The following is an 11,530-nucleotide window of genomic DNA, read 5'->3' as shown; positions in this document are numbered from 1 at the left end:
ACATCCATCCATCCATCCATCCATCCATCCATTATCCATCCATCATCCATCATGCATCATCCATCCATCATCCATCCATCCATTCCTCCATCCATCCATTCCTCCATCCATCCATCCATCCATCATCCATCCATCATCCATCCATCCCCCCACACATCCATCCTCACCCATGCATGTCTGTCCATCCAGACAGAGATAATTCCTTATCTCCCAGACACGGAGCTCTCACAGAGTCCCTGCACTGCCTGGTCAGTGTGAGGGTGGGCACCTCAGTGTGCTGGTGACAGGTGCCAGCCCAGCAGGTCTCCAGCCCTGTGTGACTGGAAGAAGCTTTTGGGAGTGGGATCCGGGCAGGTTTGGTGGTGGAGCTGGACCCCTGCTCTCCCTGCAGTGGGAATGGTTGGTATCGCCCAGTCCATCACTGGGCAAGCTGGGGCCTGCCCTGTGCTTTAATGAATAGTCATGAGGGACAGAAGGGGTGGGCCCCGTTTTGTTGTTGGATGCAGCGAGTTGACAGAACTAAGGGAGATGAAAAAAGCAAAAAAGCCAACAGACGGCAGCACACGGGTGGCCAGCGCAGCATCCCTGGCGCTGCCCGCCCGGCCCCGCTCCCACGCTCCTTCCTCCCGGCCGCCGGCCCGACCCCATGACTCCCGTGGCAGGAGCCTTCCCTGCTCTCCGTCAACCCCGAGACAACTAAAATGCTCTACATCAGCGACCCGATGCAGCATTACACCACGGTAGGTGCTGCTTGCTATGGACGGGGTTTGCTTTGATGCTCTTCTTAGAATTATCCTCCTCTTCTGGGGCACCTGCTCTGGCTCTGCCTGCCCAGCCTGAGTGCTGCTGCTCAGGATGCTCCAGGGGTTGTCCCAGTGCACGCCTGTGCCCATCCTGCGGCTGCAGGGAGGAACTGGGGCTGGTCCAGCCCTGCTCACGAGCCGTGTTGGTGCAGGATGCTGCAGCCTCGGCAGTCGGTTACTGTTCCTCTTGCTTTGTCCCAGCTGCTGCTTGCAGAGCCCACGGTGTGATTTGAGCCTCAGGTGCCAGGGGTGCAGGGTTCCTTACCTGTGTGTGCACAGGTAGGAAGGGCATTAGCCAGAGCATCCATCCAAGGAACACCTGGAGGTGCTGGACACCACCAGCACCACTTTGTTATCCATTGGGAACCTCATCAGCCGAGCCCATACCACACACCTGCCTCCCCAGGCAGGCTTCCTTTCCCTGGTGGAAATCCCTGGGATGGCAGGGCAGGTGAAACAATACCTGTGCTGCAGGTAATACATTTCCAGCCCTGTCATCAAGTGTCAAGGTTGTTTCCTTAGGGAAAATGGATTTGTGTCTGTCCCTGGCATTCGGAACAGTCCAGCACAGGCACAGAGGGAGTCAGAGAGAGAAGCAAATTGCTTCATTCCTGGTTTTACCTTAAGTGTACTTGTACCAAGCCTGTGTGTCCATTGTTGGGGCTGTTCCATGGGAGGTCGTTGCTGCAGTTGTGTGAATAATTATCCCTGTGTGTGTATGTACATATTTACACACACACACACAAAAACACTCCTGTCGTCGATTTGTCTTTTAGGGAAATGTTTCCACAATTTCATCAATTTTGAACAGCAAGTCTTTAGTTTTGCCCACATGCCTGACTCCAGGTCTCTCTGCCAGCAGTTTCCCAAAGTCTGGGCACTCAGGATGCTGCCTCTTGCTTTGTACTAAGGCAGCCCAGCTCGGGGCAGCCAGCCTGGCTGGTAGAGGTGATACCCTGGGTCTTCTATCTCTGCATTCTTCCTGAGGGAAAGTCTTCTCCCATGCAGAGCTTGGGATGCTCCATTCTGTGGCGGGTCCCCATTTTCTTTCCCATTTACAGCCACAGGCTTCAGCCACAAACAATCCTGTCTCTCAGCACAGGAGCAAAACAGCTCAGTCCTGATATTCCTGGATCAGCTGGGCTGCAAACAGCCCCATCCAGCAGCAATCCCTTTTCCCTTGCTGCTGTTCTCCTGGTCAATCCTTCAGTTTTGTCTGTGCCACCTCACTGGCTCTGCCCTGCCCACGGACCCTGCAGCAGCTGAATTCCCAGTTGGATGGCAAGAGCTTTCCTAACATGCCTGTTTTGCCAGAGTTTCTCGTAAGTTTTTCTCCAGGTGAAACCTGGATTAAGGAAAGCTTGGCTTGTCTTTCGCTGGGCTATTTATAGAGTGGCGAGGAGGAATAGAGGGATTTAGGCACATATTTTAGGGGAGAAAATGGCTGGATGCGTAAAAGCAAGCCAGATCTTGTTCAGCATTCCTCCAGTTAGTCACAGGCTCCAACGACCTTGTGAGAGATGTAGGCAACAGGAGAACTTCCCTGGAGAAGGATGATTGCCTTTAAACCATTCCACATTGAAGAGGGTTGGGTGAGGTTGGGATCCCAAGTTAAAACACGTCTCCTGATTCCTGAGCTGTGAGCCTTGCAGCCCTCTGGAGAAGGCTGAGCCTGCTGGCTGTGCCCATGGCTGCTTGCACAGCTCTTGGCTTCCCAGAGCTGCCCCAGTGAGTGCTGGGGACAGGGACAGTCCCTGGCAGGCATGAGGGCAGTTGACGGGGGCTGTGCTCCAGTGCAGGGAGCCAGGATGACACACGGCAATGCACCAGACACTGCACGTGGTCACCAGCACTGCCACTGCCACTGGGGCTGCAGGATGAGAGCAACCCCCGGGCAGCTCAGGAATTGCAGATTTCTGGGGGAAAAAAATCTCACTATGACTGAGAAATGGATGTATTTGAGTCTGATTTTCTAATGAAATACTGAGGTTGTTTTAGCCATACAGCTCCTGGGAATGTCACTGTGCTTGGGTTGTGCCTGTGGGTAAAGGGGCTGCCAGCTCTTATTGGAAGAATCTGACAGTAATTGCTCAGAAAAGGAATAAGGAAAAAAAATGAAAGAAGAATTATTTGGTCCAATGGGTCTGGAATAAGAGCCAGGACCTGCCTAAGTGGGTCCATTTGCCCCGTGACTTTCCTGCAGTGTTCTGCATCGCGGCCGCGTGCTTTATAGGTTTGAGGTTTTCCCAAATTAGAGCTGCACCAGGCACTGGGAGCAAACATCCCGCTGGGAAACCAGCTACAAACCACTGCTCGGGGCTGGCTGGCTCAGGGAAGCACGCCCGGGAGTGGTGTGTGGGTGTGTGTCCGTGAACACATGAAGGACAGGTTGGAAAAGAGGCTGGAAAACAGGACGGCCGCTCGGTATCGCCATCGCCATAGAGCGATGTCATCAGCAGGGACTGCTGCTCACCTTGGCAGGGTGGCTTCACCGAGCTGTGACACTGGCTGCTGGAAGGGACAGCGGGGAGCAGAGCCCTGCATGCAGGACAGGGCTGTCTCTCTCTGCCTGCAGCGGGACATCTCCCAACCCTGAGCAAACCCCGCAACATCGCTGCCTTTTCCCCACTGTCAGAAGCGTGGCTTTCCCAAGGCAGGTACGCTAGAAATCCAGGACTGTGACACCGGGCTGCCTCCAGCGAGGATGGAGCAGCTCGAGGAGGGTGATTTAAGCGTATGGAGTGCATCCCTCACACAAGTGGTGACCTGTCGGAAATCCCGAGCCACCCAGACCAGCTCTTTTGGCTCCCCTCCCGCACGCTGGCCCTTTAAGGAGGCTGTAACAGGACACCCCAGCCCTGCAGAAAGGTGGCTGAGGTTTCCCTGTCTCTAAACTGGCTGGTGTTTTCTTTTTTCCCTCCTCCCCTTTTCCCTTCCTCCAGTCCCAGTTCAATTTGCTGAACAACAGCATGGATCAGAGCATCGGCAGCAGAGCAGCCTCCACCAGCCCCTACAGCTCCGAGCACACCTCCAATGTCCCAACGCATTCTCCCTACTCGCAGCCCAGCTCTACCTTCGACGCCATGTCCCCGGCTCCCGTCATCCCCTCCAACACCGACTACCCTGGTCCCCACCACTTCGAGGTGACCTTCCAGCAATCCAGCACCGCCAAGTCAGCCACCTGGACAGTAAGTTGCATTCTTCTACCTCGGCTAGGGAGATGCTCAGCACCGCCGAGCGCGTCCTCACGGCCAACACCCAACGCGGCGGCGGTGGGGAGGCTCGCACGGGGCAGCTGCGGGATGCAGCCACCACTGATGGGGACTTCACTGGCACAGGTGGTGGCCCTGAGAAGCAAAGAGTGCTGGAAACATCAGTGCTTGCTTTCCAGGGGGTTTCTCCCAAAGGGGTGTGAAGCACAACGGCTGGGATGTCACTTCTCTCGCCTCAATTCCCTAAATTTTTGGTAAATGTCCTCCGAAAATAAATGCCCTGGGGAAGTACCTGCCTTGTTCTCACGGTGCTTCCCGGCGTATTTGCCATCGGGTGCTGTCAGAGACGAGGCCGTGGGCAAGAGGGACCTTTGCTCGTGTCTCCCGGCGCCGTTCCCAGCTGTGCTGTAAATGCCTGCTTGTCACTTACAGTCCTTCTCCATCCCGTATTAGAGGAGTAACTTAATCCCTACAAGTCACAGCAAATAACAGAGCAGGTTTTTAAGCACAGTAGGTTTTGATGCACGGAGGGACGGCCGCACAGCTCCTGCTGTCTGCTCGGGAGCCGGGATGCAGGTTTGGTCCACGGCTGCTCCGACCCTCCTGCTGCCCGGCACAGGAGAGCTCTGCTAGCAGGGACCCGGGGGCTGGGCACAGCGCACGGGGGCCGCTTTGCTTTTTGTGGCAAAAGGTCCTAAATTCTCATCCCTGCTGCTGGCTCAGCCCAGCGTTTTTAAGGAGAACCAGCAATTGCTGCCAGTGCCACAAGTGGCAATCCCGAAGCGGGTACCTCTGGAATACCCGGGAGAACAGTTCACCACGCTTGAGCCGGGTGGGTTTTCTCCTCCAGGAAGCACTGGCAGAGCAGGAAGGTTGGGATGGGATGACTGACACCCCGCAGGACAGCAGAGTTTCCTCCGGGGCTGCGTTTTGACATTGTCATGGAACGGGCAGAGCAGCCCAGCGATATTTAAGCCCCGCGTGTGATAATGACCTTTGTTTGCGGAAGGTGACGCGTTTAATTGACAAGACAGTCCTTCCTGCGGAGACAGAAAACATCCTCGGATGCTGTAGTGCAGGGACACCCCGCCGGGATGCTCCCGGTTGTCCTGGGGAGGATGCGGGCGGGGACGGGCGGCGGCCGCAGGGCTGGGGCTGTGTCCTGCCAGGGGTGAATGGAGAGGGAAAGCAGCAGCCAGCCGGCAGCGATCCGGGCTTTGAACGCAGCCGAATTCCCGGCTGGTGCAGTCCGGCAGCTTCCCCGCGGCCGGTGGCTGCTGCTTCACACGGACAGGGGACTTGGGACAGCGCCGTGGTTTAACACGACTTGCTCTCGCAGGGGTGGTTAATCTCCACTCTTTCCTCTGGCTTTCCTTGTGGGCTGTTGCTCAGGGATGTATTTCATTAGGAATTGAATAAACCGGAGGTCCTCGGGCAGGATGTGATTCCAGCCCACTCCTATCCCTGCTGGGGGATAGATAACTCTTATCAGTCACAGGTAAAGCTGCACATTCCCGTGCGGCTAACGCGTCCCAATGGAAACCGAAACAAGGCACTGCAGGGTGGCTTGTCCCAGCACGTAGGGATGGCGGCCAGAACGTGTCTGATGCTCGCTTGCCACTGTCCCCAGCTAGGAGTGCAGTGGGATGGAGCGGACACAGCGCAGCAGGGCTCCCCTCCTGAAAGCCATCCCATTCCCCTGGGATCTTTCCACTGTTCTAACTAAAGGGAGCTCGACTGTCTCGCATCACCCTGAGCTGACCTCCTGTAGCTGTGTCCCACTGGCAGCTCAGCTCACCAGGACAGGATACAGCTGTTTTTTCCAAGCCTTTGTGGGAGATCAGGGCAGGCAGTGCCACAGGATGCCCTCCCAGCCTTGGGGGAGCAGCTGGACCCAGGAGCCGCCCGGAGAACGTGTTCATTCCAGGGATGGCTGGGAGCTTCTGTGGAGGGAGCCACGACTGCAAGGATGGGTCCTGGGAAAGGTCCAGAGTGAGGACTTGAATGCCTGAAGTGGCTTTAACACTCGGGAAGGCAGTCAGAGGTGTGTGACCCTCTGAGGCACGATGCTGGGGTGGCTGCATCCCCCAGAGCTGAGGGGGCTGCAGGGCCAGTGCCCACCTGCACTGGAGCTGAGCCTCGTGGAGAGCAGCAGTGGGTTGGCAGAATCTGGCACCCTGGAGAGCACAGGGGATGTTTCATTTGAAACAGAGATTCCTGTGGGATTGTCAAGACAGGTGCAGCGTGTCCGGCTTGCCGAGGTGCCACATGAGGAATGGTCCTGCTGTAGTGACAGCTGGTGTCACCCTTTGTCCTCCTGGCTGGGGCTGTCACAGGCATGGTCAGTGCTGGAAGATAGGATCACTGCCTTCCTCCCACTCACTGTGAGCTCTGCAGTGCCACACCTGAGATTTTTGTCCTGGTTTAACAGGGGAAAGAGCTGAGCAAAACAAATGTGTTCTATGTTGTGAATGAACACAGAAATAACACTGCATGGGACACTGTGAGCCTCCACAGGAGCTGGGAACACACATGTAATGTAAGGAAAAGCCACTGGGAAACGCAGGTACTTGGGAAGTGCCTGTTCAGTAGGTCTGGGGACAGAAAGGGACATCTGACAGTGCAATGATGGTCACACCAAGCACAGCAGGACCAACCATCCTGGTGCTGTGCAGGACCTGCGTGGTTTGGGGCAGCACTCAGGAAGAACCAACCCAGCCTGTTCCCCCTGGGGAAGCCTCGTGGCTTTTGGATATATTGAGCTTTGCTGCACCCAATAATTTATGCCAGGATGGCTGATCAGTTTCCACAAGCACTGACCACAAGCTCGGCAGAGCCAACGCGCTGGGCAGCATTTTGGAGCAACGAGGGGTCCGCTGCACTGGAAGAAATCTCAGCTCAAGGTCTCTTGCAGTTTGGGGTTGAACCATGGAGGATCTGGCCACAGAGGAAAGGACAGCTGGTGAGCAGGCAATGCCAAAACAAATGGTTTGTGTGAGTCATCTTGTCAAAAGATTTGGCATCATATTTTGATATAATCACAAGCTGTGGTTGATGGAAGTGTGTAGCTCAATGGCCTCCTGGTTTTGAAGGGTTTTGACTAGAATCCCTCTGGGAGATGTGGCATTTCCTATTTTCCCTCACTTAAAAGGAGGCTCCTAAGCACAGATAAACTGGCCCCTCTATAATCCTGGACAAGCGCTTGCTCTGCAGGGCTGGGCAAATCAGTGTCACCCGGGCAGGGGAGCCAAGTGTCCCCAAGCCCTGCCCACACACAGTACTCCTGTCCACACTTCAGACCCTCTATTGACAAAACAGACATGGCCTGGGAGGGAGATGTGAAGAAGAAAAACAGTTTGGAACAGATTCCTTGTAGAGCAATAGAAGAGAAACATTCTGCATGGAAGTTCTCCCCAAGAAGAGCAAGGGGGCTTGATCATGGTATGCCCAGGAGATAGTTCCTGATAGCAGCCAGCTCTTTAATCTAATAGCAAAAGACATAATGAGATCCAGCACTTGGAAGCTGAAGCCAGGCAAATTCAGACTAGAAACAAGGAGGAATATTTATTTTATTTTTTTTTAGCAGTGAGGATAATTAACCATAGGAACAATTTACCAAGGAATGTGGTGGATTCTCCCAACTCCTGAAGGATTCAAATGAGGAGTCTGCATATCTCTCCAGAGATAAGATGTGCTTTAGCAGATACCCTTGACTCAATGCAGGAGGAGGAGGAAGGGGTCTGAGGGTAGCAGTGTGGACAATGGGACCAGAACATCATCAGCTGCTCTCCCTTGCTTCAAAATGCTGATTTTCTAATTTAGGAAAGATGTGAATGGAAAAGGGTGAAGCCTTGGGACTGACATCACCCAGCTCTGTCCTCACAGGGACTCTGGGCAGTGCTGGGTGACATTGTGGGTGACCCTGTCCCGACCCCCGGGCTGAGCTCTGAGTGTCACCACCAGCTCCGGACAGAAGCGGCCGCGCCTTCCCGTGCTGTGGGAAGCCCTCCAGGCTGCTGCCACCTCCCTTTTCATTTTTAATGGCCTTCTTATCGCAGAGAGCAAGGGCCAGATGCCGAAAATAAGGTTTTCCCTGCGGGCTGGAAGCCCCCCTGTGGCAGGCAAGCCGGGAGCTGCAAGCCGGGGCTCGCCGGCATCCCGGAGCCACCGCGGCCCCGCTGCCCGCAGCTGCCCGGGCACGCTGCAGCCGCAGCCCATCGCGGCACTTCTCTCGCCGCAGCCCCTCGCCACGCCAGCCAGCTGGTAACTGACGGATAATTAGGATTTTTCTCAAGTCGGGTTGGCGGCGGAAAGGGGCTCCCTCCCGGCCGGACGCTGTCGCAGGTGCCGGAGCTGCAGAGGCGTTAATGGGGTCTTTGGCCTCCCGCGGCCGGGCTGAGGAGGGACGTGCGGGATCGAGGCCGTGCTGTGGGAGAGCTGCCTGGGCACACACCGAGCCCCTGGAGCCGGGGGGAGATGGACAAACCCCCGAGCAGGCAGGCGGGGGAGGGTCTCTGACACAGGCGTGGAGGGTCTGAACCACACCCAGGGTGTTGATGCTGTTTGGGGCAGCAAACAGCCTGCGAGGGAAAGGCTGGACAGGTCCGCACCTGAGGAGAGCTGCTCCTGCTCCCATAGATGACAAACAGCAAACCAGCCTGCACCCCAGTGCTCGGCCAGCGGAGACAGCAGCGTGGGACTGGTTCCTCTTGCTTGATAGATCTTGCAGCTGGAGCATGGGCACTGGGCAGCTGAAATGCTTTCTCTGGTCCTGACTGAATGAGGAGGATGGGAGTGATTGGTGTGCTGGGAGGCAGGTTCTTCCTTGCCGGTTGCTGTCCGTAGCTTTTTGGGGTAGAGGCAGATACGAAGAGGAGCAAAAATTCTTCAGGAGCATCTCTGTACCAAGAACCTCCTCTGCAAACTCTCTGGAGGTGAAAAGGTGGCACCTTTCCATATCCCAGGGAGGTTGCTGTCCAACAGCCATGGCCTGGAGATGATTTGCACCTCACACAGCTGAGGACACTGAATAGCTGTGCAGATGAGCACAGTGGATATTTTGGTGTGCCTGAAGTTGGAAATCAACCCCAGCACCTGCCTGCTCCAGAGCCCATGGAAGCAAACCCACTGGAGGCTTTCCACCAGCTCTCTCAGGGTGTGGATGAGGCTCCAGGAGCTCCAGACACAATGGAATTAAGAAAAAAGGCAAAGGAATTCGGTGTGTGATGTTCCAACACGATCCCGCTATCAGCTCCACTATCTCGAACGTGTCTGGTATGCACAGGTCAAGGGAATGGCTTCCTGGCAATGCTGCTCCATCAGGAAGGCAAAGCTCCCTGGCAGGAGAGGTGGGAGAGGGTTGGGAGCCCTGATTTCCAGTGTATGGGAGGGGGAAAGGATGCTGGTGTGCCCTTGGCAAACCCACTCACTGCCCATGCCCACTGCAGGCAGTGGCTGAGACAGCAGAGGAGCAGCCCCTTCTGCATGGCACAGCCTTCCTGAGATGCTCCAGAGCCAGCCCCCCTAAATCTTGCTCTTGCTGTGCTTGTTTTCATATCTCCTTCCCAGCAACAATTCCCAAGGCCAGCTCAGCCTCCTCTTCCCTCTCCTCCCAGCCTGCTCCCTGCATCCTTGGCGGTGTGAAGTAACCTCCTTGCTGAATTTGTGGCTTCCCTTTTTGGGAGGGAGGGAGGGAGCTCTGGGCTCTGAGGGGATCTGAGTATCCACCACACAGAGGGAGTCAGATCCACAAGAAGAGATTAAACCCCCAGAGTGCCAGTACTGGATCAGCAGTGAGAGAGGTCCCAGCTGGAAGTTATTTTAAGGATGTGCTCACTGTGGAAGGCTGGGAGAGGAGTCCTTTGGGGGCAAACCAAGGAATTTTAATTAGCAGTAATAGCATGCTAATTAAGGTAGAAGTACACGAGCTGGAGCACAGGGAGCCTCCCTGTGCTGCTCTGCTGCAAGGCCCTGAGACCTCAGTGGTCTGTAAGGCTGGGGGACTTGTGGGGGGCAGAGGCCCCTTGCAGCTGATCATGGCTGGGGTGATCAGGGGGCTCTGCTGAGTGCCTTGAGACCCCCTGTCCTGGGCACAGCTGGTGGTGGCTGGAGTCACCCCAAGGCATCAGTGAGGTGGTACTGAGACCACAGGCACAGGGAGGTGAGTGTTGGGGCATCCCTTATGACCATCACCCCAATCCATCATTATTGTGGTGCAGGGACTGGGAACATGGGGAGATGGGTTTTGGGGCGTCTCTTATGACCCTGATCCATCACTGCTGTGATGCAGGGACTGGAGGCACAGGGTACCAGGGTACCTCCTACAGCCATCCCCAGGGCAATATCCCCACTGTCCAGCCCACCTGTGTGCTGGGCAGGTACCTCAGGCCCCACTGGACACTCCCCTCTCAGGCACCAGTCATACTCAAACCTGGCTCATAGTAAATGAGCAACAAAGTAGCTTGGGGAGGAATTTCCAGCTCAGTGAGGAGTTTACAGGCCGGTGATTAAAAAATGGTTATTAAAAAAAAATTAGACGGAGAAAAAAAAATTAGCTGTGCCGCCGGCACGTCTTCCAGGATCTGTCGTAACAGATTCGTCCGAGCCGGTTAACGGTATTTGCGGTTTGCAAGATGCTACATGTCTGGGGAAGATGACAGACACGTTATTATCACCTCTCGGCTGCGATCTGCCCCAACCTGTCCCAGGATGCAGCTCCGCAGCTGCTTGCCGGGGAGTGCAAGGAAATTAGCAGCCGGAGGCAGCGCTTTTCTTCTCTCTGCCTTGCCAGGCCAGTGGCTTTATTGGGGATCCATTGACTGCAGTCCTGGACACGTCTTGAGTAAAGCTAATGAGAAGCCTGGAATGTAGGAGAAGAGGAGGAGGTGGCTGGTAGGGACGGGGGGAGGATTTGTGGAAAAAGCAATTGTTGAGCAAATCATTTCCTTCTAGAGGGAAAGGAGGCCTTGGCTGCGCCTTCCCCAACAGGCAAGTCTAGACGCTTCGGTGTCAACAGTTGAAGATAAATAAGATTTTATCAGCTCCAAATCTGTTGGGACACATCCTCCTAGCGGTTCTGCTGCCCAGGGACAGCTGGGCAAGATGGACTTCGCCAGGAGGTCTTTCCAGGCAGAGGATTCAGGTTATTTTTTGTGCAAGGGAAAACCACCTCTCCCTGCTCATTTCCTGCATGGGGAGGCAGCCCTGGAGCAGTGATGGCCTCTGGAGCCATCTCCTGGTCCTCTCTCAGGGTGGGCAGTGATGGATGCTGAGACTCCACATCACTGCTGCATCCACGAGCCATTGTGGGACATTCACTCAGTGGAATCTTGGTGTCCAGAACACTTCCTTGGGGCAGCAGCACCAGGATAACCAAGGTGAAGCCCCACAGTGATCTCATCTCACTGAAAAGCAGCTGCGTTTCAAAGACATCCAAGGACTCTTTGTGGTACCAAGCTCTTGGGGAAACAGAGCTTAGAGCTGATAGGCTGCTAGGAGTTAAATAATTTGGCTTCT

The 11,530-nt window shown here is 55.4% G+C and overlaps 1 protein-coding gene across 3 annotated transcripts in view; it reads left to right on the top strand.

The window, feature by feature from the left end:
- Nucleotides 1-11,530, top strand: part of TP73 (tumor protein p73) — a 30,638-nt gene that overhangs the window by 9,811 nt on the left and 9,297 nt on the right. For all 3 annotated transcript variants that reach the window (XM_015648139.3, XM_015648140.3, XM_019008756.2), the window contains exon 4: nucleotides 3,746-3,991. In XM_015648139.3, the coding sequence (XP_015503625.1) occupies nucleotides 3,746-3,991 (246 nt within the window). The remainder of the gene's footprint in view (nucleotides 1-3,745; nucleotides 3,992-11,530) is intronic.

The sequence above is a fragment of the Parus major genome, chromosome 21, assembly GCF_001522545.3.
Source record: "Parus major isolate Abel chromosome 21, Parus_major1.1, whole genome shotgun sequence".
Classification (NCBI taxonomy): domain Eukaryota; kingdom Metazoa; phylum Chordata; class Aves; order Passeriformes; family Paridae; genus Parus; species Parus major.
This window is presented reverse-complemented; position numbering and strand designations above follow the sequence as displayed.